The 26,462-nt window shown below is 39.8% G+C and overlaps 2 protein-coding genes across 2 annotated transcripts in view; both read left to right on the top strand.

Annotated features, from left to right (window-relative positions):
- Positions 1–26,462, top strand: part of LOC122790592 (centrosome-associated protein 350-like) — a 541,040-nt gene that overhangs the window by 102,423 nt on the left and 412,155 nt on the right. The window lies entirely within an intron of this gene.
- Positions 9,805–11,116, top strand: LOC122790303 (dehydrogenase/reductase SDR family member 4-like). The gene is made up of 2 exons (XM_044057817.1): positions 9,805–10,184; positions 10,407–11,116. Exons 1-2 carry the CDS (start codon positions 10,025–10,027, stop codon positions 11,114–11,116), a joined length of 870 nt encoding a protein of 289 aa, XP_043913752.1. The 5' UTR covers positions 9,805–10,024.

Raw genomic sequence — 26,462 nt, 5'->3', positions numbered from 1 at the left:
CTTTAACGATGTTAGGGTCCAAGTGGAAAATGGACCAAAACTTATCCACAATATCCTTAATACCATAAAATTCACTGGTAAATGGAAGTGTAAACGCCCTGCCATACCAATTCACCCTGCTGTTATCATGTGTATTAGGGATACCTTCTGGGTAAAATAATAATGCTTTAAAATGACCATTTTCCCTTTTGTTTAAAACTTCTCCAGCTGTATTATCAGTAAAGCTCTCGGGATATCCCCTTCTCATCAACATCGCTTTAAGTGTTGAACATTCTTTGATGAAGTCATTTTTTTCCGAGACCATTCTAGCCAGCCTTACATACTGTCCCTTGACCAATGATCTCTTTTGATGCAAAGGGTGCCAGCTATTAAAATAAAGCAATGAATTGGAATAGGTGGGCTTCCTATATAAATGGGAACTGAAGCGTTTCATAACATGGTCTTTCTTAATAGTCACATCTAGATAATTAATAAAATCATCACTTTTATTCATGGTAAATTTCAAAAAAGTAGTTTAATTGAGGTACTTGAAAAACCTATTCAGGTTATTTCATTGAGGCAACAGAAACAGTCACTTTTTACGAATCGGCTTTTATGTTGGCGTAAAAATTAAGTCCAGTCTTTTGTGCTGGTTGTGGGTATTAATTGTCCCGCAAAATCTTAGGTTTCCATAACAAAATGTTCTGCTTTGGGCATTTGAAAATGAGACACCCCATTCTGGGTTCTAATGGTATCTAGAAAACATGCTACAATACTATTGCTGAGCATCTGTTATCCACTTTCATTTACTAGTGTTTTCTACTAACTTTATGCAAGTTAATAAGGTCCACGCAGTGGAGTAGCTGGGGGGGGGGGGGTGAGAGGGGTGGTCTACATTGCGTGGCAGACTTCAAAAGTACTTGCTAATTAATTGAACAAAAAACTTCTTAACACCTGAGTGGCAGTGTCTTCTCCTTTAAGGAGGACTATGACACCATGGATGTAAACTTGTAAAGTCATTCCACACTTACATACAGAATTTAAAATAGCCATTCCGGTAAGAGAGAAGGTAAGGTAAGTGTTTGTGTCTGTAAGTTTGTGTGTGTGTGTGTGTGTGTGTGTGTATGTATGTATGTTATGTATGTACAGAGAGGGGTGAGAAGCCCACTAAAAATCCAGATGTTGTTAATTTGTAGGTCCTTGGCAATACTAGTGTTTCCTTTTGACTGCTACATATCTTAATACTCTTGGACCTTGCAGAGAGGGAATCCCAGCACTTCTAAATGATATTTTATGATGTATGTCTAAGAGAGTAATAGAAAAAAAACAAAATATCTAATAAAGCTGTTGGTCGACCGTAAAGAATGGTTAACAAAATAAAAATAGAATTTAGTTGGTGGAAGTATTATACACAAAAGAATACATTATCTAGAAAATGATCTTAGTCTTCATTGTATTCTCATCTTTACCAAGCATAATAACCTATTAATGTTAGTAGACTGCTAATACAGTTTTCTTAGCTGTTCTGCAGAATGTAAATGCAACACCTTGTAGAATGATGAAAAAAGATGGTCAGTATTCTGGTGCAAATTAAAAATAAAAGGGGAAAACCCAGCTCTGTCACACAGAGGGATAAATCCATGACTGAGCCCCATATGGTCCAAGTTCAAAAAGCACCTTGGGCCTTGAAAGAGGTGTTTAGGGGAGGATGGGAAACCATATCATAGAAAGAGAGAGAGATGGTTTTTACAGTGCTTAAAACCTGCTTACTAACTTACAACACTGATTGTCTATTGCTCTTCCAGATGAATACTTCAAGTTCAATGAATTTGTTTGCTGTTAAATCTGACTGACAATGTAGATTTGACTGCCTTTGTGTCTGATCTTGAATGAACAAAAGTTTTAAGTTTGATATTTTACAGGTTAATGTTGCATTATTTGATGTCTTGCCACACATCTGTGCAAAAGAGGCATTGCACTATATGAAAATATGCTTTTTGGAGTAGAATGTTGTTGTTGTGTCTTTCGGCTTTTCCCAGTTAGGGGTCGCCACAGCGAAACTCCGGTCCGCTAATGATTGGCAGTAGATTTTTACTTGCCGAGTTGCCAGCTCTGACGCACAACCTTCAACGAAGGTACGCCCATTCACACATCTCCATACAGAAGATGCTTTAGCTGAGAATCGAAGAGGACAATGTCTTACTGTGAGGCGACAACGCTACCGAAGCACCACCACCACAGTAGAATTAAACTGTTTCATTTAGTGATCTTGAGAGAGATGCCCTTGGTAGTTTAGTATATGCTAAAAAGCTTAGTAACTGACCTGTATTGTTTGCTGAATTAATTGTTCATTCTTTTGTGTAATACTTTGATTTTCTAATACATGCTATTGAAGGTCTTGTTTAATCAAAGCTTATCCTAGCAGGCATTAGACAGAAGTCAGAAAAGCAATTTGCTATGGGATGCAGGTCCATTACAGGACTTGCATACAGTTGTGCATATTCACAGATAGACAGATGGCTGTGGACCATTTAGGAGATTGCAGATTTCCCTGTCAGTATATGGTGACTCAGTGGTTAAGATATTTGCCTCACATCTCAAAGGTCTGAGGTTCAATCATTATCTCTTCATCGCATGTTTGGGACTTGTATGATCTTCCTAATTCTGGGTTGACTTTCTCTGGTTACTCTATTTTCCTTCAAAACATGATTGTTGTCTGATTATTCTAAGATGCCTATATATTTTCTGTTTACCCTTGTCCTTGTGTGCCAGCTTATGACTGATAAACAAATTAATAAATTAAATTAATTAATTTATCTTAATTCATCAGTCTGAGGTATTTAGTATTGAAAGTTCTGTTTTAGTACTATTACATGACATAAAAAGTATAAGACTTAAATAATTAATACTCAAAGACTTAATATTGTGATGCACTTTAAGGGGGGGGGGGGTGAGGTGCTGCACTCCTGAGTATGTCCTCATTTGGATGAGATGCCTAGAAACTATGCATCTGTTGTCAGTTTGTCATTCATTCCCTATTGCAGTATTAACAGGTTATCATTTTGTAATGTAATGTGGGCAATTTATTTTTCAAGGGCAACAGGCACTTTATTTGTATATGAAACCATGAAATATAAAGTTGTTTTGCTAGCAGCAACCTCTTTATTAGTTACAGATCTGTTTAATGTTGAATTATTTAGATGATTTTTACTTCTGCAGAGATTGTGCATATTTACTGATATTGGTGGCATACCTCTCAACTGTTCAGATTTTCGCAGAATGTCCAGATTTTTACCTTATGTTTTTGGTCTGTTTTTTATAAAATTGTAGTTTTCTGGCAAATTAGTGGCAAATCATTAAGTATTGAAGTTAGAAAATAATGACAGACATTTGAGTTACAGACTTCATACCCTATGGAAAATTAATGCTAATGCAAAATCTGTTATTCTATCAACTTTCTAAGTTTGTAAGAGCAATATTTAAAAATTGTCCCTGTTTTTGGGCCTATATCCCACTTTTATTTATGACTTTATCCAGATTTCTTACTCTATGAGGTTGAGAGGTATGTGAGGATTGTAATGACAGAAGTTTGAGTTTATGATGGCAATGTTCTGAATTGGGCAGTTTTGTCATTATTGGTTCATATAGCCACGGTGGTGCAGAGGTAGCATTGTTGCCTCACAGCAAGAGGTTCTCCCGTTTGATTCTCATCTGGAGCGCCTTCTGTGTGGAGTCTGCATGTCCACCCCGCGGTCAAGTGGTGTTCGAAAGACATGCATAGGGTGTGCCTTTGTTAAAGGTTGGGCATCGAGATGGCAGCTCGGCACCGTAAAAATCTACTGCCAATCATTAGTGGACCAGAGTTCCGCTGTGGCAACTCCTAATCGGGAAAAGCCGAAAGAAGAAGAAAAACAACAACGTTTTGTTTCATTGCTTACTAGAAAAATGTTCAAAACAATACATTTAAAACATACTGTAACAAGCGTGCTGCATTATACAAGGAATATAATTTAATGCAGTCAGGAAGGTGAATCAAAGAACACATGCATGCATGCATGGTCCTAAATATGTATGCAAGGGGCCTATGATTTGAAAACAGTCCAAAGGTAAACTTTGTCTGCCGCTGGCCTGATGTGTGAGTTTCAATGTCAGAGTAGTGTTAATGCTAAGTCTGTTTTCATTGTGAGACTGTATTGCTTTGTTCAGCATATGTCTGTCAGTGTTCGTGCTATAAAATTTAAAATAAAAGTTTTAAATTAAATTCAAATCATTGTAGAAGTAAAGCAGAAAGCAGTATGCATATTACAGTGTTTATGGTAAAAGGAGAGAAATAGCCAAGTAATGGGACACTGGAATAGCTGCAAGGGGGATGGCTATGCTTAGGGGGGGGGGGCATTTGACCATGATCTTATGAGGGGGGGCAGAAAATTCAGAGCCAGACCCGGGCAGCACAAACTCGGGCTACACCACTGCTATATTGTCTAACTCATTCTCATTATAAGCCAGTGGATTAACATTTTCTTTAAGATGGACAGCCGTGCTGTAAAATTTTCATTATCTGATGCCACTTGCCCTTTCATATTTTGTAAATATTGCAGGTATTTATTTGCTGAATTTGTTAACTGAGGTAGAGCACTGATCAATTCTGACCAATTTCAGTCTCAGCCCAGGGTCAATAAAATGACCAATCATACAGATTGCATAAGACAGCAAACATATGAAGTGGCAGTGAATAAAATACAAAGAGTGTGTGATGGAAAGAACAGGAAAGTACATAAATCACTAAAGTAAGAGGATAAAAGTACACAGATATAAGTGGTCCAAGTTTTTTCTTTGCACATATGAAAAGTTCATCGGGTATCAATAGACATTATGATTGTAATCCCACATGTGTATTTTAACCAGCTGATTATTCATAATGTCAGTGTGTCAGTATGTGTGTGTGTGTGTGTGTGTGTGTGTGTGTGTGTGTGTGTGTGTGTGTGTGTGTGTGTGTGTGTGTGTGTAAAACAACTAAGAAACTCTCAGTGGATATATGAACATATACCTGCCATCAAATAAAAATCATTCACTAATACCTTATACAGGCACTCAAACCACTGTTCAGACCTTAAGAAATGTATTTCCTTTAGTGAACAAATTCTGTAAAGTGACAACAGTTGAGGGCACTTGACACAATGCTGATGAAGGAAAACAGCAACGTAGATTACATACTAGCCATTTACTAAGCATTAACGATCATATCAATATTAAAAGTGGTTTGAAATTAAGAATTAACAGATAGTGGTTAGCAGTATTTTATTATTTGTTGTACAATTAATAATTTCCGGGACATGTCTTATCTGCTAATGCCTATTTAATTATTTTAATGACATGTTTTTAAAATCACTGAGATTATTCTGTTAACACATCATCTCAAACCATGTGATTTTGCTTTTAAGTCTTTGGATTCATAAATTGTTACTCTGAATAATTTCTGGAAGCCTAGAGATGAAAGTGGTTTTTGTTTGTATCAATAAAAATGTTAATGATTGCATTTAGCTTCGTTTTTATGCTTATAGAATTAATGGTTGCATGTAATTCAACTATTTTTTTCTCAGTGTGATAATCGATTTGCAGCTAGTCAGAACTGACAAGCCCTGAGAAGAGCATATCAGAAAAATATATAAAAAAAAAAAAAAAAAGATTGAGTGAGAGAGAGAACAAATAGGAACAAAATTTGTAAGACATGCTCAGACAGTTGTTCAGTGTTTGGGTCAGATTTCAGTGTTCTCAGAGTTAACACTGAATGCATATCTCTTAGAAGGGTCGGTGTGAGTTGAAGTGGTAGCAGTAAGGTTGCTCCTCCTTGCACTGCTAAAAGAACATTGTTTTCCTGTATGAGTACATTGTGCTGCAACTGTTTTTTTTTTTTTTTTTTTTTGTAATTGCATGCCCAGTAAAACAGGATTAGAGGACTAAGGATGGAAGAAACTTAAACTGCTCTCAGTGCAAGCCCACCGTAATTTAATAAATCATAAGTAAACTAACAAAAGGAAGCAGTGAGTCTTTCTGGTATACAATAGTGCACTCTAGTATGGAATTCCTTTTATACCTTATAGTAAGGATATGTTTAATCTTACATCCATCTCCCCACCTGCCTTCCCTCCCACATTTCCAAGGATTCTGTTCAACCAACTCAATACATACCTCATCATGTTTACTTCTCCTCAGTAAAAACAAAACACATTAAAAAATCCGTAGCACAAATTCCAGTTAATACCCTAATACAGATAACCTTCTTCTTTGGTTTATTAAAATGTGTGGAGAAGATTTATCTCATCAGTATATTTGCATCTATAACCTCTGCCTGTGCAACAGTACCATGCCTGATGGGTTGAAACAAGTTGTAGTTATCCCAGTCTCTGTACTTCATAGGACTAGGTAACCTAGATAGTAATATACTCACAATTATCCAGTTCAGTAAAAAAAAAAAAAAGATAATTTGTTGTTTAGGCATCAACATGGCTTTTAGTGTGGTAGATTTAACATGATTGTGCTTTACACATTTGCAAATAATATCCTTCAGGGTATGAATAAATATTGTCTAGCTGGGTCACCATTCATTGACCAACTAAAGGTTTTTGATTAGCTGGCCATACCTCATATTCAGTTCCCTCACAATAGAAATTGGTCTGAAAGACCTTTGGATGGTTTAGTGATTAACCATGACATTTTTGTGGAATATATAAAGTAGGTCCTAAATATTCATGTAGTGCCAGTCTAATAACAAGGGTGACCAAAGCCCTGTTTTTATCTCCATTGTTTTCTCTTTTTATCAGCGGACTCCTATCAGACATCCCAAGACTACCACTTGTTGTATATTTTGACAGAATGATGGTATCTAAGCCCAGCCAGTCACCCACTACAGTCAAAAAAGATCTACAAACAAGCTAAACAATCCCTCCAACTGGCTACAAAAAGAATGTACTGCATAACAAAAAGAACATTCAACTGGCCATTAAAGCATGATCTTTGGTATGCAACAAAAATATCCACTGTCTCCCAAAACTTGGAAATTTCCAACAATAATTAAGCCTCCAATGAAGCAACAAACCATTCCCACTGTTCTGGAATCTGGCTTTGACCCACAGTTAAACTTTCATCACTACATAAACATTGCAAAAGCTAAAATCAATACATTGCTACTTTAGTCCAGAAAAATATTATAGTTTCCCTACCCGTGAAGGAAAAATCTGAAAAGACATTCTTATTGTCCTCTTAGAGTATGGACAGTACAATTGCATCAGCAGCCACCAACAAGAACTTGGCTATTCTAAAATATATACGTAACTAGATTTACATATTCCTAATCCTTTCTCCAAAGAAAGAATACCACTGTCAGTTTAAAACTGAAGACATGGCTGCCTGTAAAACAAAGAGCATGCTTTCTGCTTTTGTGTTTACCAAAAATAAACTACTAGGCATTTGTCCATGCTGAATTTAAGACCACTAGAATTGGCCCAAGATCAGACTTCTGACATGTAAGAGTTAATTATTTTAGCATTATCATCACTGAAAATAGCAAAATCAACCTTCAGATTATCTGTGTGTCTGCTTATCCAGCAACATTTATTTCTAGGAATAATTTGTTGAATACTGTGTTTAATAAGTTAGGACTTAAAACTGATCCTTGAACACCCACTTTCAGTGACAAATACAAGAATTGCTTTCATGTACTACCACAGATTGTGAGCTGCCCATTATCCATCCCATTATCCTTTGTGTGATATATGGACTTACATTTACAGCAGTAATAGCATTTAAAATAACTGTGTGATATAAAGAATCAAAGGCCTCAGCCACACCCAGATGATAGGCCAATGTCTAATGCATATGATATTTGTTTATAAAACTCTTATTAGATTTGATAATGTCAATTTTCCTTTGTAAAAGCTGAGTTGGGAGAAGTGTAAGAGTTCCAAATTATTATCTATGTTGATAATATTGACAATACAGCATTCAAAATATTTACCCAGGACTGATGTCAGGCTGACTGGTCTGTAATTATTAGCCTCATTCCTATTTTATTTATTTTATGAATTGGGGTAACATGTGTTTTCCAAATTCTTGGTACCATGCCAATAAACAATAGCCTTTTAAAATAGAGTTAACATGTGGTAAAATTAATTCCCTGATATCTTATAACAAGATTAATGGGATATTACTGGGACCCATTGATGCTGTATTGTTAATACGGTGTAGTACCTTACTCACTGACATAATACTAATGTAAGGGCACAGGGTTTTGATCAGAATATCATTCCATGGAACATTCTTTCCATTATTAAAAGTAATGTTACCACCATTAACAAAACAGCTATTGAAAGGATTAGCAATCATCACCGGATCACCAAGTAAATTAGCATTCCAGATGCAGATTGTTTGTTGGTCTTTTTTTTCTGTTTATATACATGGTAGAATTACAACATCAATAGGTTATATAACAAAAGGAAGAAAATCATTTGAGACCAAAATTAAGAAGTGCAATGCCCAGCAAGAGAAGACCTCCCTTGTCAAGCTAAAAGAGCAAATCAGAGAGCTAGTTAACTCATTAACCCCGAGTACCTTCTCATGGCGCCTCTGTGCTTACAGCCGAGTGCGCCATGAGAAGATAAGAATTGCAAGCCGTTATGCCCGAGTGCCTTCCAGCAACGAGAGAAACTGTAGTGGAGATTTGTGATTCAGCTTAATGTGAAACACGCTGAAATCGTAACTCAACATGTAATTTACCTTATCTAGTTACGATTCAGCGTGTTTTTACATTAGGTTTGCATTAAACTTTTATTGGAAAATCTTCAGCAAAAGTTGTTGATAAAGCAAGTGGTGGCAGCCAATCGGATTCTTGCAATCCAAGCCACCACTCGCATAACAACTCCACCCCCCAACTTAATTTTCTATTGTTTTCTCCAATAAATAGAGGGTCCAGCAACAGGCATTTCCTTTCTTTTTGCTGATATTTGGAGAGTTTACCTGCTACTGGATCCCTCTATTTTATTGAGGCACTCACGGATTGCACGGAGATTGTTGAGAGCCATACCAGTTTTGCGGTTTTCACTAGGAGTTGCCATTGCTGATATTCTGCTCGTCTCAAGAACTGCTTTTTTTCCCCTTCAGGTAAGCTACTTGACAAAGACAGCCAGGTTTAATAGTGTTAGAAACCTTGACTTTGTTTTTCCACATGCCAAGACAGTAGCAGCCTTTTATTTATGATTAACCAGGATCGTCCTGCAGCAGCTGCTGCTTTCCAACAGCTTGAACAGTCCAAGTAGGGTGAGAAGAGTTGTGTTCATGCCCACAGCCATTATATGTCTATCTGCATGCGACTGGCTCGCACGATCTAACTGGGGGTTTACACAAGTTTTTTTGGTTTCAGGTTTTTGTTTTTATATTTAGTATGTATATAGTTATGATTTTAAGCTGCATTTTATGAGGCATTCTCTTTTGGCTGTGTCAAATGAAGTGGTGTGGGGGTAAGAAGTTATCGCAGCAATGTTTATTTTATTTCCCGGGACAGTACTGCTCCACATGCCATAATATCATAGTAAATGTAATTCTGATGGATCTATAATGACTACATGCTGAACATTTTCTCTGAGCTGAAATGCACTATGCTGCTTTCCGATTTATTACAATTAAACATCCCGTATAGGCAGCAGCAGGTTATTAAAAAACTTGGGGTGTGTTTGTTGTAAAAAACTAGCTGGGTTTCTTTCTAAAATTTCCTGTAAGTTGCGTGCGTCCGGTGATGGTCTGTGCTTCTTGCAGTATGTTTTTTTTTTTTTTTTTTTTTTTGCAGCAGGCGTGTTTGATGTACGAAAACTAGTAGGAGTAATACTGAAGTTGTCTAGTATCACGTTTCAAATATGGCTTCTTTTTTTAAGAACAGTATTGGTGTTTTGTGTCGTAACTATCCCCTAGTCGTATCTTTAAAGTTTGAAAGGCTGCGAAGTAGTAGTGCAGTAGTAGGAGTAATACTGAAGTTGTCTAGTATCACGTTTCAAATATGGCTTCTTTTTTTAAGAACAGTATTGGTGTTTTGTGTCGTAACTATCCCCTAGTCGTATCTTTAAAGTTTGAAAGGCTGCGAAGTAGTAGTGCAGTATTTCCCCAAGGAATGCAGAAAGGAAAAGTCGCTATTGTCACGGCTGCTACCAGTGGGATTGGTTTAGCAATTAAACACCATAGTCCACAAGCGCAAATAAATCCAATCCTTGAGGTACGATGAAGATGCTTTATTCAACGAAATACAGCAATATTGCTGTATTTCGTTGAATAAAGCATCTTCATCGTACCTCAAGGATTGGATTTATTTGCACTTGTGGACGGTGGTGTTTCATTTCTGGTTTTTGTATTTTGGCGCCACTTGCTTTATGCTTTTTTTACTGGTTTAGCAATTGCCAGACGTCTTGCAAAGGAAGGAGCTAATGTGGTAATAAGCAGTCGAAAACAAGAAAATGTAACAAGAGCTCTTGCAGAGCTGAAGTCTGAAGGACTAAACATTTCAGGATGCGTCTGTCATGTAGGAAATGAGGAACATCAAGACTTGTTGGTCAATATGACTCTAGAGCAGCATGGTGCAATTGACATTCTGGTGTCTAATGCAGCAGTGAATCCATTTGTAGGTAAAATAGTGGACTGCAGTAAGGAAATGTGGCAAAAGATATTTGATCTAAATGTGACTGCAAGCTTCTTACTACCAAAGCATGTCGTCCCGCACATGGAGAAACAGGGAGGTGGCTCTATAGTGCTTGTATCTTCTACTGCTGGTTACCACCCTATTCCAACCATTGCTATATGCAAGTTTTCAGTCAGCAAGACTGCCCTTCTTGGGCTAACAAGAACTCTGGCTCTTGAACTTGGTCCTATGAACATTCGTGTGAACTGCATGACCCCTGGCCTTACCAGAACTAGATTCAGCACAATTTTGCAGCAGAGTCCAGGGCTGAACCGAATGTTAACTGAAAACTTGCATATAGCAAGAATTGGGCTACCAGAGGAGTGTGCAGGTGCTGTGAATTTTCTTTGCTCTTCAGATGCTTCAGAAAAGTTCCCAAGAATGCCAGTCAAGTGGCATGTAATCTCAGAATTGTTCTAGGAGTTCTCACACCTCTCAAATCGCACCACTGACTATATCCACATACCCATAAAGCTCACCCCAGTGATGATGCTAAAATGTATGCCATCCGGAATAGGTGAGATTCACTAAACTTACAGTTTGTAAGCCTGGCTAATGACAAAATTACCTGAGTTTCAGCAGCACATCAGGCAACTAGCACAATGCATTTATTTGGAAGATGTGTACCTAATGCCCATGTTTGCTAAGAGATGCACACCAGAAGAAAATCTTGTGTGTGAGTATGCAGGAAGAATAAGTAATATCATTATGTCAAAGCATAAGTCATGACAACTATATGTGTTTGGTTTTCTTTAAAAATTGACTTGACGCTTATTTCTTGATAGATGCATTTTGTAGTATTTCCTTATACTTTTAGACTCTAGCTCCCAAGATAAAGATGAGAGAAAATGCATATTTGCAAATGCACTTCTGAAATCATATTTCAGTACTACAAAAAAAATAATGCTTAATGCCATGATACAAAATTATGGAAGCAAGGCCCAAGAAACTTTAAAAAGTACTTATTTATTTATTTATTTTTTTATTAACATTTGTTAACAGGGTTAGTCCATCTGGGCTAGTAGCCCATTTTCAGTGTAGACCCAGGGAGAAAAGCTGCAGTTACAAAAACAATTTACAGTATATAATTTACCAATACAGTAGGTCAAAAAAGAAAAAAATAGTGAGAAACATACAGAATAAAGTAGCATTGCACATAACAGCAAAACCAACAGCAAACTTTGAGCTATCAGTATTTAGAGATTGCATTTACCAGATAGAATACCAGTAGGTTAGAAAGTGAAAAAGTTTCAGACTAGTACAAATGCACATATAATGGGAAAGAAATACAAGAGTGTGGAGGAGTTAGGTAGGGTCCTGACAGGGGCATGTCTTGTTGAGTAGGTAAAGTTGGAGGTCTTTTTTAAAATGTAATGGGTGGGTAATGGAGGCACATGCCTAGTTTCTGGTGATTTTTTTATACAATGGAGTACAAGTACTGTGAAATGCAATTTAGAGAAGAAGCAGCAACAAAGTGTTACTGCAAATATCATAACACAAAGTATCTTCCTTTTTTTGTAATTCCCAAGTTTAGGCAAATCATGTTTTGACTCTTAGTTTTAATTGTAGTAATACTTTTTTCTGGGAGAAAAGTGACCTCAATTCTGCCTTTTGAGAAGGGGAATTAGTGGATACCATAGGGTATGTGACACCACAAAATGTAGTGAAAGCTGAACCATACCTGGAAATACCAAGTCAAAATGAGCTCTGTAGTGCATAACGATGCTGCCTGTTTGATAATAGTTATCTAGGTTCACTTAGTTGAAGTTGCTAGTTAGCCTTCCTCATTTTGGAGACAAAGTTGAAAGCTATGCTGTAATGGTGTTTGCAAGTTGAATTTTGTGGAAGAACATCTGTTCTGCATTCATACCATCTTCTGCATCTCTGACCTTTTACCTGAATGCACTTGTGCTTTGACAAGAGTTTTAGAGTTTCAACCAAAATGTACCTGTACTGCAGCTGTATTTCAAATGCTAAGTTGGAATGTTTTGACATTGCTGGACTTACCACTGTCATCCATAAAGACAAAATACAGAGATAAGCAAAGAAGATAGGGAGTAATTAATAATTTGATTACTGGTGATATGGTGTTATAGGATCTTGAACTGCTTTTACACATGGCCTTCATGTTTTTCTGTGTTAGAAATGGCTTCTGTCCAACCCTACCTACCCTACAGTCCAGACATATGGAGAATATGGGATATTGGTGTCACAAGTAGTACACAACCAGTACTTTTTCAGAAATTCCTGCAGCTCCTTCACTGTTGTTGTAGGTATCTTGCCAGCCTCCTTGACAGTGATCGTGTTGTCTTTTCATTTTGGAGGGACGTCCAGTACTTTGTAGCATCACTGTTGTCCCATATGAATTACTATGATCTTTGTCCTAACAGCCTTGGTAATTACTCTGTCTTATATTACACCTGCACCCGGAATATAATGAATGGCTACTCCACAGATAATCTGATGCAATTTCCCACCTGCATGCAAGGTGTTTGTTTATGAATTTTTCCTGTTGGAACCAGGAAATGTTAGTAAATGGCTGTTTTTGGGAAATCTTTCATTCTGCTGCCTGTGCATACATTATACGGAGGGGCACGCTTGGGTGAATGCTTCATTTGGTGCTTGTACATACTAGGAAATGTTACACGTTTCGTTTGGGGGAGTGTTCAATGTCAGTGATTGTGCATACCTCAAAATTGTACTGAAGGGCTGCTTTGGAGAAGTGCTCATGATGGTGGTTGTACATACTCAGAAATGTTACTGAAGGGTTGTTTGGGGAAAACATTTCATTGAGGTGCATGTATGCCTGGACATAGTAATGATTATAGTGTAATGTACCAGCATGTAAGACATTAAATACACCAGTGAGTAAATAGTATTATATAAAATAAGCAGGCAATAAATAGCTTCTGCTTGTAGTATTCTATTTGTGATTAGTAGTTGCATGAGTGAGATAAAAGTTATCACTTGTTGACAACTGCCAGCATGGAGCTATCATATTTTTGTGCATTGTTCCTGGCTTTGTCAGTCATGTGTGGAATTGGATGGGAGGAACGGCTCAGTAATATATACTATTTTACTGAATTACTCAGGTGTTCTCCTTACTGATATTGAGTCTGTTACTGAATTAATGCTAATGAATGCCTAGTCAACAGGTTATGTGCAGCAATCATCACCTTTGTCTGATCCTGCATAACTTTGCAGTACTGAAAGAAAGGTCATTATCATAAGTGCAGTTACAACATAGCACTGAGTCATTATCACTTGTCTGGTAAAAGTCACATAAGTAGAAGTCATTATCACTTTGAATGCACAAGGCAGATTTTTTTCTCTGCTTGTAGTGAAGCCACCCCCTCATTCTTCATCAAGTAGCTATCCTCCAAAACACTTGATTATTTTTCCTGTGTGTGTGTGTGTCTCTCTCGCACTCATATATATATATATATATATATATATATATATATATATGTATGTGTGTGTGTGTGTATATATATATATATATATATATATATATATATATATATATGTATATATGTATGTAATATGTGTATGTGTGTGTGTGTGTATATATATATATATATATATATATATATATATATATATATATATATATATATATATATATATGTATATAAATGTAATTTGTGGTAATCTGGAAGCACTCTGCTGTTAGCTTATGTTGTAGTTTAGGGTTTAAGCACGTTTATGACAGCATGTAAAAGAAATTGTTTATTTATATTAATAAAGAGGGAATATTACAGAGGAAGCTCAACTGGCATGGTTTTGACATGTTCTAGATACTGTGACATGGTTTTGATGTTTACAGTGCAACTTTTTAACTGTAATTGTTACTGCTTTGTGCCATGCTACTACTGCTTGAGTAATCACGTTATAGTAACTGTATAGCTGTTGTGTGCACACAGAAGTGCCCAGCTGTTGAGCTTGTTTATGATGCCAGAGTGGGGTATAGTGACGAAAGCTTTAGCCAAGTCCAGGTAGGCTGTATGGACTGCTTTGCCCTCTTCAATGGCTCTAGTGACTGTTGTAGGTGAGAGTAGTAAATGTATGAAGGTCAGGACAGCAAATAGTGAGTTACTTCAGTCCCTCATCCCTTAGGTCCACTGCTGAATGGGCACATGTAAAGAGAAAAGGCAGAGGTAAGGCAGACTGCTGACACTGAAGGAGGTCATGAGACCATAGTGGTATCAGCAGTCTGAGTGGGCAGCCGGCACAGCTATGGGACACTACAGATAACCAACATCTGGAGCCCCATGCCTGTCCTTGGCGTATTAGTGGAGCGGTGGTCCTTACCCTGCTTTTTCTCTTTACATGTGCCCTGGTTGTTCACCCTTGTCAGTGTCCACCCATGCTTTATTTCAGATAAGGTAAGACTGTCTTCTGCTGTTCTGGGAGTCACTGGAAAGGGAGCAGCCAAAAACCTTACGCTGTCCCATCGCCGAATATTGTGTTGCTGGGTGCATCACAGGGGGCATACCCAGCCAATCCACCGGGATCGCACTTGGGAACCTGGAGACTCTACAGCACAGTCCCATAGTGCTGCTGTCCTCGGTAAGCATGGGCTTGGATGTGCCATTGTGATGTAATGCAAAAACATGCAAAAAGAGACAGCCTGGGTCAGTCTTGGTCTTTTGACATGTTGCCTTGATGTAGCTCTCCACTCAGTCTCCCTCCCTTCCGGTGTAGTCAGCGTATGTAGGTGAGAGTAGTAAATGTATGAAGGTCAGGACAGCAAATAGTGAGTTACTTCAGTCCCTCATCCCTTAGGTCCACTGCTGAATGGGCACATGTAAAGAGAAAAGGCAGAGGTAAGGCAGACTGCTGACACTGAAGGAGGTCATGAGACCATAGTTGTATCAGCAGTCTGAGTGGGCAGCCGGCACAGCTATGGGACACTACAGATAACCAACATCTGGAGCCCCATGCCTGTACTTGGCGTATTAGTGGAGCGGTGGTCCTTACCCTGCTTTTTCTCTTTACATGTGCCCTGGCTGTGCACCCTTGTCAGTGTCCACCCATGCTTTATTTCAGATAAGGTAAGACTGTCTTCTGCTGTTCTGGGAGTCACTGGAAAGGGAGCAGCCAAAAACCTTACGCTGTCCCATCGCCGAATATTGTGTTGCTGGGTGCATCACAGGGGGCATACCCAGCCAGCATGGATTTTGTGATCCACCGGGATCGCACTTGGGAACCTGGAGACTCTACAGCACAGTCCCATAGTGCTGCTGTCCTCGGTAAGCATGGGCTTGGGTGTGCCACTGTGATGTAATGCAAAAACATGCAAAAAGACACAGCCTGGGTCAGTCTTGGTCTTTTGACATGTTGCCTTGATGTAGCTCTCCCCTCAGTCTCCCTCCCTTCCCGTGTAGTCAGCGTATGTAGGTGAGAGTAGTAAATGTATGAAGGTCAGGACAGCAATTAGTGAGTTACTTCAGTCCCTCATCCCTTAGGTCCACTGCTGAATGGGCACATGTAAAGAGAAAAGGCAGAGGTAAGGCAGACTGCTGACACTGAAGGAGGTTATGAGACCATAGTGGTAGCAGTCTGAGTGGGCAGCCGGCACAGCTATGGGACACTACAGATAACCAACATCTGGAGCCCCATGCCTGTCCTTGGCGTATTAGTGGAGCGGTGGTCCTTACCCTGCTTTTTCTCTTTACATGTGCCCTGGCTGTTCACCCTTGTCAGTGTCCACCCATGCTTTATTTCAGATAAGGTAAGACTGTCTTCTGCTGTTCTGGGAGTCACTGGAAAGGGAGCAGCCAAAAACCTTACGCTGTCCCATCGCCGAATATTGTGTTGCTGGGTGCATCACAGGGGGCATACCCAGCCAGCATGGATCTTGTGATCCACCGGGATCGCACTTGGGAACCTGGAGACTCTACTGCACAGTCCCATAGTGCTGCTGTCCTCGGTAAGCATGGGCTTGGGTGTGCCACTGTGATGTAATGCAAAAACATGCAAAAAGACACAGCCTGGGTCAGTCTTGGTCTTTTGACATGTTGCCTTGATGTAGCTCTCCCCTCAGTCTCCCTCCCTTCTGGTGTAGTCAGCGTATGTAGGTGAGAGTAGTAAATGTATGAAGGTCAGGACAGCAATTAGTGAGTTACTTCAGTCCCTCATCCCTTAGGTCCACTGCTGAATGGGCACATGTAAAGAGAAAAGGCAGAGGTAAGGCAGACTGCTGACACTGAAGGAGGTCATGAGACCATAGTGGTATCAGCAGTCTGAGTGCGCAGCCGGCACAGCTATGGGACACTACAGATAACCAACATCTGGAGCCCCATGCCTGTCCTTGGCGTATTAGTGGAGCGGTGGTCCTTACCCTGCTTTTTCTCTTTACATGTGCCCTGGCTGTGCACCCTTGTCAGTGTCCAGCCATGCTTTATTTCAGATAAGGTAAGACTGTCTTCTGCTGTTCTGGGAGTCACTGGAAAGGGAGCAGCCAAAAACCTTACGCTGTCCCATCGCCGAATATTGTGTTGCTGGGTGCATCACAGGGGCATACCAGCCAGCATGGATCTTGTGATCCACCGGGATCGCACTTGGGAACCTGGAGACTCTACAGCACAGTCCCATAGTGCTGCTGTCCTCGGTAAGCATGGGTTTGGGTGTGCCACTGTGATGTAATGCAAAAACATGCAAAAAGACACAGCCTGGGTCAGTCTTGGTCTTTTGACATGTTGCCTTGATGTAGCTCTCCCCTCAGTCTCCCTCCCTTCCGGTGTAGTCAGCGTATGTAGGTGAGAGTAGTAAATGTATGAAGGTCAGGACAGCAATTAGTGAGTTACTTCAGTCCCTCATCCCTTAGGTCCATTGCTGAATGGGCACATGTAAAGAGAAAAGGCAGCGGTAAGGCAGACTGCTGACACTGAAGGAGGTCATGAGACCATAGTGGTATCAGCAGTCTGAGTGGGCAGCCGGCACAGCTATGGGACACTACAGATAACCAACATCTGGAGCCCCATGCCTGTCCTTGGCATATTAGTGGAGCGGCGGTCCTTACCCTGCTTTTTCTCTTTACATGTGCCCTGGCTGTGCACCCTAGTCAGTGTCCACCCATGCTTTATTTCAGATAAGGTAAGACTGGAAGGGAAGATGTTCACTGGTTCAGAAGGGATGGCATTCACCTAACTGAGGAGGGCATTGCGTTCTTCTTGACCAACCTCCACAATGGCGTGAGGAGAGCCATGCATGATTGTGAGAAGAATGGAAAACACCCACGACCAAGTCAGACCAGTATAGTAAGTAAAACACTATTATGAAATGTGTTGTGTAAAATTAATTTCTCTGAGCTTGGCAAATAACTGTTAAGGAAATTATGATTTTTTTTTTCATATTTTGGTAAATAACTTTGCAAGGGAGCATCTGAATGTGCCAAGTAATATCTCATTTTGAAGACAGTATTGCTGGTTCTAATATGGTAAAAGAATTGTGCCAGTATGTCTGACACATGTGCAGATATCAAAGTTTGTTTGAGACTTATGGTTATGGAAATTATGATTTTTTTCATATTTTGGTAAATAACTTTGCAAGGGAGCATCTGAATGTGCTAAGTAATACCTCATTTTGAAAAGATTATTTATAGTTCTAACATGGTAAAAGAATGGTACCTGTATGTTGTACTCATAGGCAGATATCAAAGTTTGTTTCTGACTTAGGTTATGGAAATTATGATTTTTTCATATTTTGGTAAATAACTTTGCAAGGGAGCATCTGAATGTGCCAAGTAATATCTCATTTTGAAGACAGTATTGCTGGTTCTAATATGGTAAAAGAATTGTGCCAGTATGTTTGACACATGTGCAGATATCAAAGTTTGTTTGAGACTTATGGTTATGGAAATTATGATTTTTTTCATATTTTGGTAAATAACTTTGCAAGGGAGCATCTGAATGTGCTAAGTAATACCTCATTTTGAAAAGATTATTTATAGTTCTAACATGGTAAAAGAATGGTACCTGTATGTTGTACTCATAGGCAGATATCAAAGTTTGTTTCTGACTTAGGTTATGGAAATTATGATTTTTTTCATATTTTGGTAAATAACTTTGTAAGGGAGCATCTGAATGCGCCAAGTAATACCTCATTTTGAAGACAGTGTTGCTGGTTCTAATATGGTAAAAGAATTGTGCCAGTATGTTTGACACATGTGCAGATATCAAAGTTTGTTTGAGACTTATGGTTATGGAAATTATGATTTTTTTTCATATTTTGGTAAATAACTTTGCAAGGGAGCATCTGAATGTGCCAAGTAATATCTCATTTTGAAAAGATTATTTATAGTTATAACATGGTAAAAGAATGGTACCTGTATGTTGTACTCCTAGGCAGATATCAAAGTTTGTTTCCGACTTAGGGTATGGAAATTATGATTTTTTTCATATTTTGGTAAATAACTTTGCAAGGGAGCACCACATTGTGTGAAGTAATACCTCATTTTGAAGACAGTGTTACTCCTTACAACATGTTAGAATAACTGTGTCTGTGCACTGTACACACGTACAGATATCACAGTTTGTTTAGTCTTGTACAAATATGAAAATTATACATTTACAATACTTCTCATTATTATGCCCATATCTTTGCGAGGGAGCATGGTAATCACACAAATGATGCGTCGTTTTGAAGCTGACATTCAGATGCACAACTTCTACACTGATATGTAGGCTCTGTCTGTTACAGGTGATGCGATATTATGCTTCGTTTATTTATCAATTATGAGAAATAATATACTAATCATATTTCTGTGAATATCTCATTAAAGGAGTGTCACACATTTATGGTTAAAGTATCATTTTAAAGCTGACATTCATACTAACAAATTAAATTCAAATTGTATGGGTCTGCGTGGTACATAGACCAAGATATTGTGCTTTGCTTTTCCAAAAAATTAAAAAAATTGCACAATATCAGCATTTCTTGCCAAATATTTCATTATAACTTTGATATGCACTATCAACATTTACACTATTGGAAAGGTCAGTGTCTGCTGAACAACTTTCGCGTTTACATTTTTAGTGTAGCTCTTATAGTTAAAGAGTTATGAGCATTTGTTTTCTGTATAGTATTACAAATGGATTTTCTGAAAATGAGCTCAGGCTGCTCTGTTGTTCCTATGGTGGAATTCAGCAGGCAGCTTTTCCTGAGCTGCTCTGGAGTGAATGAGTTAAGTTTACCAAAGCCAAATATGAAGTTAAAGTAGCCTCTCAGGCTAAGAACAATCACAAGGCATTCTTTTGTTATATCTGCAACCTCAAAGGCAATACACAGCAGTGTGACAACCTAATTGTAAATGGAGCCACCTATAATGAGCCAAAGAACATAGCAATTCTACTGGAAAATAAATTTAGCTCTGACTTTACCCTTCTTTCTCCCACTGACACCTCTTAAGAAATGTTCCCAACATTAACTCCTCCAAGTATCACTGCTCTCTCCTAAGCCAAAAACACTGCATCACTGGGTCCTGATAATATTCCAGGATGCCTCCTAAGTAGCACAAAATATGAGATATTGGTCCCATTAGAATCATTATTTACCCGTAGCCTTTAAACAGGCTTTGTGCCAAATGAGTGGAGGAATGTAATTGTTATCACTCTGCATGAGGATCTGCCATCCGCTGACCCATAAGTCTGACTTGTCTCATATATAAAGCCATGGAATTACCATGGATATGATAAATAATGACTTTGGAAACCTACAGAAACAGGACCAAACCAAGTTTGCTTTTGTCAAGGATAGGTCATGCCTTCTCAGACTGGTGGACATCTTTGAGAAGGTTACCAAAAGCAATGGACAAGGGCATAATGGTGCATACAGCCTACCTTGACCTGGCCAAGGTATTTGACACAATTCCCCACATGGACATTGTAGACAAGCTCATAAGATCAGGTGTAAACCCCTACGTCGCTCACTGGATAGCCACCTGGCTCACAGATAGAGTTCAAGAAGTCAGAATAGAGGAATTTACCTGTAAAAAAAAGGCCAGTCACTAGTGGAGTCCCTCAAGGCTTAGTGCTGGGACAACTCATTTTTGGTTTCTTCTTCTCTGAAGTTAAGGCTAATGTCATTGGCCTCTGTCTGACCAAATTTGCATATGATTGTAGACTAGAGACAGTTGTAGAATTGCCCAAAGACACACTCACCAAGAAGGCCTGACACAAACTGATAACCAGTGCCAGAATCATGGACTAAAATTTAATGCCAAGAAATGTATAGCAGTAACCTTCAGTAAGGGAACCACCCCATGAAATAACTACATTGATAATACACCCCTGGAAGTAGACCCTGTGGTCAGGGATTTGGGAATACATGTGGACAGAGACTTGGCTTTTGACCTCCTTTGTATAATGGCAACTTTATGTACCTGAACAGACCCATGCAGCAATTGGAACATCCACAAAGATTCCTTACAAAAAAATACAGGGAGTAAACACAATGTCCCATGCTGACTGCCTCAAAGTCCTGTCTCTTTACTTGGTTATGAAACCGACTTCTGAGAGGTGATCTTTGCCTGCCATACAAGGCATCCCTGGACCCTGTTTTGATGAACCTTTTGCATATCCACAAAACAAACACCATAAGGACTACTATATTAAAAGACCTACATTTTGCTTGTGACATAAATAGGACATATTAGAGGGCCAGATTATTTTTTTTCAGAGAATTCCCATACCCTGGAACAGTCTCCCCATAATCGTGAAACAGAGTTGCTCCCTATTCCTATTTAAGCACAACTTGGACCAGTGGATGGGTAATCTGAAATTCACTCTTGGTCTGGTGCCTACATCTCTGATGGACAGAGGTAGTCAGTAAATCACCCCTACATAAATCAAATTTGTGGGTCACAGTTGAGTTGCGCAGCTAGGTTTATAAGGGCTGTAGTGGTCGTTAGCGTAGTATATACTCCCTAGATAAATAGTCCCTATCTATTCATAATGAAGTAGATACAACCCTCAGCTTCCTTTCAGTCAAACCAATTCAAACTAATACCATCAAAAAACATCTTTCCAAACTTAAGCCCTCCTCCATTGCAGATGGCCAACTCCCCAATTAATTTCTAAAGCTAGCAGCAGATGCCATCTCCTACCCTATATCTCTCCTAATAAACTGTTCCATTGCTGAGCAGTGCATCCCAAACTCTGGAGAGTCTCTTATATCCTCCCTCTTCACAAAGACTGCTCATCTACTGAGTTCTCAATCTACAGGCCAATTGCCCTCCTCCCTCCCATAGCCAAGATTCTTGAAAAATGCATACACAGGCAATTCCTCGACTACCTACTAAACAATAATCTCCTATTTGCATCTCAACATGGCTTCAAACCTAAACACATTACAACCACTGCCCTTGTTAGTTTTACAAACTCAGTCAACCAGATTAGAAATGACAGCCAGCTCATCTCATTTATCTTTGTTGATATGTCTAATGCCTTTGGTATAGTATCCCACCAAAAGCTACTAAATGAGTTTGCTTCCCTCTTCTGGTTTCTCAGCTAATTAACTGACCATCAACAGGCAGTTAAGTGGCAAAATGAACTCTCCATCCTATTACCAGTCTCAGTAGGAGTACCCCAAGGCTCAATTCTTGATACATTGCTATTCTCCATATTCACCAACAGGCTCAGCACAGCCACCCAGCATGCAACCATCATTCAATACGCAGATGACTCATCCCTCATATGTTCAGCTCCCTCCCTACCAGAACTCCTACAAACAACCCAGTACTCTTTCAAAGACATTGAAAAATACCTCTTAGACTCTCAACTCATAGGTTCATAGGTAGGTACTAGGCTATTAGCCCTAGGGCCTATATAAGCCTAGCCAAAAGGTACCCTGGCTTTTGCCACCCAAGAAAATTATTTACCTGTGCCCCTGTCGAGCAGAGCCACAGAAGTGATCCCCGAGGTGAATTTCCTATCTTCCATCCAATCTTCAAGATTTTTCTTGAGTGCTAATGAGGAGCTTTGTTTGATATAGACAGATAGTTTGTTCCAGAGTATGGGAAGTCTCTGGTCCAGGAATCTATCCCTCCAGCATGTTCTGTTTATTGTGGTGACAAGGTTTAGGTCCCTAGAGCGTGTAGCTTGGAGGGATTGGGATTTCTTTAAGTGGAGCATGTTCAACAGCTCTGGGTTTGACATAGCTTTGTATGTTGGCAGAGTTCGCCTCTGTGTAGGCGACATGCGACGGAGTAAAGCTGGAGTTTTTTGAGACGGTCTGCATAGGGCATCTGTTTGAGGCTGGTAATCCTCTTTGTGAGGTATTTCTGCAGCCTTTCCAGTTGTTGTAGATGTCTTGTGAAGTACATAGCAAAAGGGGCGAAGGGGCGTTATACTCTGTAATGGGTCTAATGAGTGACGAGTAGAGGGGGACAATGACCTCTTTTTTCCTGGATGAGAAACCTTTTGGGATGAGGTGTGCCACGTAGAAGGATTTACTGACTACTATGGCGATGTGATTATCAAATGAAAGACTACTGTCCACCTGTATACCAAGGTCTCATCACACCTTTGGTGTTAAGTAGAGTACCGTGTATGTGGTAGTTCATGGGTACAAAGTTTTTGCCAAAAGAGATGACAATGCACTTTTTGGCATTGAGCTTGAGGCCATGGCTTTGACACCAGGCATCTGTCTCAGTGAGGCCCTTTTGTAGTATGTCCACATCGTTAGGAGTTTTGATTATGGCTCCTAGATTGCCGTCATCTGTGAACTTCATTAGCCATAGACCTTCTGTGTTAGCCTGCACTTCAGAGAAGTAGATACCAAAAAGGGGAGGACCCAGGACTGAACCCTGGGGTACTCCACTTGTCACTGGTCTGAAGTTGGATTTGGAGTCTGCTACTTTCACAGTGTGGGATTTGTCAGTGAGCCACTTGGCAAGCCATCTTGTGACATAGGAATTTATACCTATTTTAGTGAGTTTATCTATAATTCCAGAGTGGGGGATGGTGTTGAAAGCCTTGGCAAGATCTAGATAGGCTGTGTGAACCACCTTACCCTCATCTACAGCTTTGGTGACTGTTTCAAAGAAGTCTATCAGGTTTAGGAGACATGATCTGCCTTTTACAAACCCAAACTGGGTGGGGTCCAGAGTTTGGAGATTACCAGTGTCATTGTTTATAAGTTCCATGATGATAAGTTCCATAGCCTTTCAAACCAGGCTCGTCAGGCTAATGGGGCCATAGTTCCCAGGGTCCATGGTGGCTCCCCCTTTGTGGAGTGGGATAACCATCACTGTGTGCCATTCAGTGGGCACAAAGCCTGAGGTGAGGCTATGATTGAACATGGTACTTAGGTGGGGTGCCAGTTCGTTCTGCAGTTCATGTAGAATGCAGCCTGGGATGTTGTCCTTTTTTTGGAGGATAGCATCATGGTTCTGTTAGGGATTGCATGATCCATGCACTTGTGTAAGTGCCTATAAAGTGCATTTGTGTAGGATTCAGCAGTCGTACCTCTATTGCCCGTCAGCATGGGTGTCGTGAAGTTTGCCACTTCTGTCTTAAGAAGCGTGAAGTTGACTTTGGAGACATTTTTATGGTGGTTTCCCTAATGGGGGTGGGAGTGGGATTTGGATGTCTAGGGTGATTAGCTTGTGGTTGGATCTGACCAAAGAATTGACCTCTGGTGTGAAACACTGGTTGCCCATGTTGGTAATGACCAGGTCTAGGATATTGCTTTCCCTGGTGAGGGCGTGGATAAGTTGATCCAAGGCATTGGAATTTATGAGCACAAGAGTTGGTACATGAGTAGTTTTCCCAGTTAATGGTAGGGTAGTTGAAATCGCACATTATTCGAGTGTTAGTTTGTACCCTAATATTGTCCAGTGTATCAATAAATGAAGAGTGGGAATCCTGGGGCATGGTGGGGGATCTGTAGCAAGCTACAGTTTGGATTGCAGTCCTGACCAGAGTTAGTTGCACTTGGATAATCTCAAATGCATTATGCTGAGCAACTAGCTTGGAAGTGTGGATATCCTTAATGAATATGGACATGCCTCCGCCCTTAGTGTTTCTGTCCAGGCTAGGTGGCTGAAAGGTGTGGTATGAATTATAGCCTGGTAGTGCAGGGGTGCTCTCTGGAGCCTTGAACCTGGTCTCTGTCACTGCATCGATGTTGATGTTCTCCAATTTAAGGAGTGCCTCGAGTGAGTGCATTTTGAGGTTTAGACTTCTAGCATTGAGTAGCATTACCCTCAGATTTTTCTTGCTTGTACCTGTTACGGTGGTGAATTTGTCATTTGAACCTTTCCTAAAAAAGGCGCTATAGGGATGGCAAGAGCCTTAAGCAGTATCTGGAATCCCAAGGGTGACAGGTGCAGGCCATCTCTGGCAAAGCATCGTGGTTTGTCGATCATGTCATCCCAGGCAGACAGATACTGGATCCCCATTTTGTCCTTGTACTGTGGTATCATTCTGGGTGATGGCAGGATGCTACTCAGGGCTAGAATCATACCTGCCTGGGTTACAAGATTGGACATCTATTCCATGTCTCTTTTCATGTAGTCCAGGGAGGTACGTCTCAGGTCATTCACACCAACATGGACAATGACAGAGTCATATTTGTACTTGTTGTGGAGTGACCTGAATGCCTGCATTATGTGGCAGATCCTGGCACCAGACAGGCAACAGGCATCTGACAGTAACTTTCTCCTTGTTTAGCCTGGTGAGTGGAACATCAGTATGCCTGACTATAGAATCACCTATGACTAGAGTGTTGGGTACATTGTTATGCCTTATGGGCTGTGGTTGAGTGGCACACTGAGTTTGTGGGCTATGTGTTATTTGGGTTATGTTGGGGGTGGATGTTGCTTGCATTTCTGCTTTGGAGGTACCTGTTGCTTGGGCAGATTTTTATTGAGAACATCTGCGAATGTAGGTGTGTGTTTTGTGTTTCTATGTGTGTGTTTTGGTGGTGTAGGTTTTACCTTCTCCTCTTGACTGCCTAGTCCAGTAATCGGTGAAGAGAGCTTTGCTTCCAGTTTGGCTGTATAAGTGCATCTCTTACAGGTTGTAGTATTGGGTGGTAGGAGGTGAGGATTGTCTGTATACATGAGGCAATTGCTGCATTGCCCCAAGATGCCCAGATTCATCAGGTAGACAGGAGAAAACACCAGGAGCTGACCCTTAGACATGCCTGGATAGATGCTTATTAAGTGCTAAAAACTGTTTTCCAATAGGCAAGTGAGGAAAGTTGAGTGCTGTAGTAATTTGGAGCTTATTTGGTGCTTACAATGAGTTCTGAGCAAGTGCTGAGCTCAAAGAAACATATTTGAGTGCTGAAACTAAAAACTGGCTAGTTCTAAGAAACAAAATTAAACTAGAAGGCTTCCCTCCAACACAGAAAGGCTTGGGGGCTCAGAAGCTTACAAACAGTCCTGGATACAGCAATTCTGTATCTGGACTAGACTACTTACAAGAAACAAGCTTATATATATATTTTTTTTGTAAAGGGGAAGGGGGAGCAGAAACTAAGTGGGTTGGCCTTCTCAAATGTTCTCCCTGGATTAGGTAGAATGAGGTAATGACACTAGACTGGGAGAAGTGTCCCAGATCAAATTTACAGTAGATGTGGGTAACTGCAAAGCCACCAAGTATAAGAACACAATACCAATAGGGAGGGAGGGTGGGAAACAATATGATACACTCCTTGGCAGGAAATCAGAACAAAAAAACCCAAACAGATGCTTAATAAATGTAGACAATTTCCAGTTAATACATCACACACAGTGAAATTAGCTAGAAAAGTATGC

This window comes from Protopterus annectens, chromosome 16.part0 (genome assembly GCF_019279795.1).
Source record: "Protopterus annectens isolate FY-2018-M chromosome 16.part0, PAN1.0, whole genome shotgun sequence".
Classification (NCBI taxonomy): Eukaryota; Metazoa; Chordata; order Ceratodontiformes; family Protopteridae; genus Protopterus; species Protopterus annectens.
Note: the sequence above shows the minus strand (reverse complement) of the source record. Positions and strands in the feature narration are given on the sequence as shown.